Consider the following 4,383-nt stretch of genomic DNA (forward strand, 5'->3'; position numbering starts at 1 on the left):
CAAACAGTTTGAAAGTGATACACATCTTTCATTAACAACAATTAACTTTGGATGTGATTTGGCTTTTATGTAAACCAGTTAAAATACACAACATAGAGTCATTCTCTAAACATTGTCCCTCAGTTTTTAGATATCAATAACTAGAATATATCGGGAAATTTTTCGAAACGCCAGAAAATCATTGTTTCAGTTTTATTACCGTTTTTATGATTTATTACCTAATTTCCAATTTTTAAAGATTTTTTTGTGCGTTTATTTTTGCAAAAGGGACGATGTTTGAGAAAAGGACAACGTTTAGAGAATGACTCTAATTGTTTTTTCCTTTTGACTGTTAAAGGAAAAATATATAAAATTGAATAACTGTAATTTGTAAAAACAAATAGATTTTAGTAGTATATAAATTATGTGGATTTAGGGGGCACCCCATTTTATCTATATTTTATAATACTTTAATTAAATCGCGAGGTACGCGAATCTGAATTTTTCCAAATTTCGGAAATATAGTACCGAGTTTATTTTTAAATTATTTTTCTTAATATTTATTTTTTTAAAATGAGCACAACACAAGAATACAGATTAAATAATTTTTATCAATTTACTAATAACTATTCCGAAGAAGATATTTTAAATTGTTTCACAATTTATCAGGAACTATTAAATCAGCATCTACTAAAATTAATAACAAAGAATGTAGAAAAGAATGAATTGCTATGGGTATTAACACAAGAGATTTATATTTACATTATAAAGCAAAATTAGAAGTTCAATTAAAAAGAATTGAAGACAATAAAAAAAGTTCTATTAAATTAGAACAACCATTTTTAACAAAAGTTTTCAATAAATTAAACAAAACTAACAAACAAACTTTTGGTTTAATTAATAAAAAAGCCACATTGATTAAAAATTTAGATGATGAAAAAGAACTTGATAAAAAGAATTTAGAATGGGCTTTAAATAATATTTCTTTTGATAATATTGAAGATAATGATGATTTGATGAGAGAAGATGTGTATCAATAGGGAGCTTAAACTACTGTTTGCGAACTACCTCTTTGCTACGAGACCAAAGGTCTCTCAGCCTACGGCGTACTTTATTAACAAAAACCCAAATATGGGTTTCTTTTTGTGTCTCTTGGATTTTACAATTATTTTTAAAATAGAGGTAGCCAAAATGGTACAGAGCTTCGCTCCTCACGCTCGCAGAGTGGTAGCAATCTGGTAGTATAAATTTTAAATTTTTCTATATTAGAAATGCAGGCTGCTGACACAACACAAATTAAAACAGAAGAATTGTCGAACGTTCTAATTAAAGAATTAAATTTTAACAAGACTAGAGACGATGTTACTTTTAATCTTAAAACTATTGGTAATAATAAAGTTAAAACAGAAACTATTCTATATAATTTAAATAAAATTGTTAACGATTCTAACATTTGTAATGTGGATTATACAAAAGAAGGAATACGTACAGATAAAGAATTAGAGCCATTAAATACATTATTTTCGGATAATATTGTGGTATATTCTCCAATTCCAGATAAATTAATTAAAGATGTAGAAAAACTTAGTAAAACATTTATTTCCTCCGATACTATAGATAACGAAGAGGAAGAACAAGAATCTAAATCTGTTCCAAAAGAACTAAGAGATATTTCGAAAAATATTTTAGCCACTATTACAGCTAATATTAAAATGGTTTTTAACACTGTTCGTATAAATATTAATAAAACAGATATTAAACCATTATGTATAAAGAGATCCAAAGATATGTTACACCAACCATCTACTTTTATACAAGTACTTAAAATTAACTTAAGTTGTGCTAGTGTCCAAGATGTGTTTAATATGTTAACAGATAAAGACAAATTAAAATTCTTAAACGATAATAATGTATTTATACACGATATAGATTTTACGCAAGATTTTAAAGGAGTATTTAATAAAGACGATGTTATAGAAGGTATCTTGACATTTGTCGAAATTTACATTTATCGGACATGACATTTGTCGAAACCCTGGTGACATTTGTCGACAATTCTTTTGAATTATTTTTAAAAATAATTAGAATCAATAACCCATATAAAAATCCAAAAATATAATTGCCACTCAAATGTTGATGCAAAAATAACAAATGATGTGGCTTCTTGTGTTGAATCCCATTTTATTGTAGACCATTTAAAAACAAAAAATCAAAAACATAAAGAATCACTTAAATTATTTGCGTTGTAATAAAAAATATATTATTTGATAATTAAAATACATCATATTTAATAATAAAACTTAATAAAATGATTTTGAATTGAAAAAAAGAAATATATATTTAATCAAGTTAACCAAATATCACAAATTACTTATTCAATTTGTGTTGTATCTTCTTTTCAGCTTCAATTTGTTGGCATATAGTGAGTTTCTTTTTTCTTTCAACTCGACATTTTCTTGGTTTTTTTAAAGTTGAAATTCAATTTTTAACTTTTGTTTTTTCTTTTGCAAGTTTTCTTGTTACTCGTCTTATTGTATCGGTTTTGTTATATTCATTAAGTTCAGTTTCATCTTGGATAATTGTTGGATTTTCATTTCTTGTTGAAAATTCACTATCGTCATCATTTTTTATTATTTCACTTAATGTTTTACTTGATAATGATTCGTATTCGTTAACATAAGAAATTGTTGTATCGAATTCCAATTCACTTTGTTTGTTTGGAAGTGTGGAATCAAATGGACTCAGAGAACTTCCATTTTCATCGAAAACGACATCCTTTTGTTTTTCAATAAGTTTATTCATTTCGTTAAGAAGTTCTTTTGAACGTGTAATAGCAGTATTAGAAATATTATGACTAGAAGCTTTTGTTTTGAAATTGTATTCCATGTACATCTTTGCTATTTCGTCCAAGTACATTACTTGTGTTTCAAATTTTCCAAGTAAATAATATTGCATTGTTTTATTTAAATCTTTACAAAGTTTAGCATTCGTCTTTTTATAAACAATTTCAACATCGTGAGATGTAATTTGATCGACCCACTTTTGTCTACAAACATTTTCAAGTCGTCTAAGCATGTCTATTAGGACTACAAACCTCGGGTGTGCTATTTGGAAACTCAATCCAACTCCATTGTGGAACCCCTCACAAAAGTTGTTTGTTCTATTTTCAACAAAAAACTGTGACCACCTTTTCGTTCCTATTTTTTCGATCCAAAATCTTTTGTAGTAGGCCAAAAGCTCGATAAATCTTTCTCTCACCTCTTCAGTAACACCATAGACTTTTGACAGCGACATTACTTCAAAAGTATCGGCAAAACAACTACTTATTTCGTTTTCTGGTAAGAAAGGTAAAGCAAAAAGACGAAGTATCTACAAATGAAGTTTTGCATTGTTTGTATACTCCGTTGATAAACCAAGTTTACCCACCATCCTAAAAACTGCCTGGTTTTGATGAAATAAACACAATTTTATGTCAACTTTGAACACTTTAATAAGTGAATTGATGGCCGATAGTTGGCAATCACAATGTGCAAATTTTACATTTGAGAAGACGTTAATAAGTGTTGAAAACGCACGAGTAAAAGTTTCTTCGGTTTCGTTGGGTAAGAGAATGAAAACAACGGGATAGCACGTGTTATCGACATACACATGTATGGTGTACAGACATTGAACTGTATTTGGTGTGATACGATAAGTTCCATCTGCAAATATGTGATCTGCCTTAAACGCAATAAGTTGTTGCAAATGAGAACTAAACACTAAAATACGAGGGAGAGAATCATCTTTCTCAAATGAATCGTAAAACAGAAACATATTGTCTGGGTTGATTTCGCCTTTTCTTTCTATAGTTGTCCGCAAAGTATCACTCAGAGTGATGTCATTCATTGAAGTTGGGTTGGGTCCAAGTACTGCAGATTGAAGTCGAATAATATATCTTTTACAAGCTTGCATTTCTAAGTGTGTCATTTTATTGCAATATTCATGTGTTTGAACACGAAGGGCAATATTGCGGGGCGTGTCGCTAATTGATTTTTCAAATTCAAGGAATGCAGCTTCGTGACGACACCTTGCCATAAATTTAGCTTCGTGGTCACAAACACAACTATGTTCACCAACTATTTCATAGTCATCACCAACGATATAAACTGTTACATTGCATTTATCACCTGCACACTCATAAACAAAGTCGTAATTTTCATAGTCCCAATTACTCCTCTGTACATAACAAATCTTTCCTATGCACAGCAAAAAATGTGAAGACCTGAGACGTCCTGGAATTTTTGATTCATCAAAAAACCGAAGAGGTGGCCGACTCATCTTTGTAATATTTAAGATTAAAACAGTTTAAATATAATTATTTATTTTATTTTTACATGGTGTATGAACGTTTTATGATTGTATAAT

General features: G+C 29.0%; 1 protein-coding gene across 1 annotated transcript; it reads right to left on the reverse strand.

The window, feature by feature from the left end:
* Window positions 1-3,348: 3,348 nt before the first annotated feature.
* On the reverse strand, window positions 3,349-4,053 carry EIN_219830 (hypothetical protein; the record flags this gene model as incomplete). Its single annotated transcript, XM_004256264.1, has 1 exon — window positions 3,349-4,053. One exon carries the CDS (start codon window positions 4,051-4,053, stop codon window positions 3,349-3,351), a length of 705 nt encoding a protein of 234 aa, XP_004256312.1.
* Between the last annotated feature and the right edge of the window lie 330 nt (window positions 4,054-4,383).

The sequence above is a fragment of the Entamoeba invadens genome, assembly GCF_000330505.1.
Source record: "Entamoeba invadens IP1 unplaced genomic scaffold scaff_1105074726211, whole genome shotgun sequence".
NCBI lineage: Eukaryota > Evosea > Mastigamoebida > Endamoebidae > Entamoeba > Entamoeba invadens.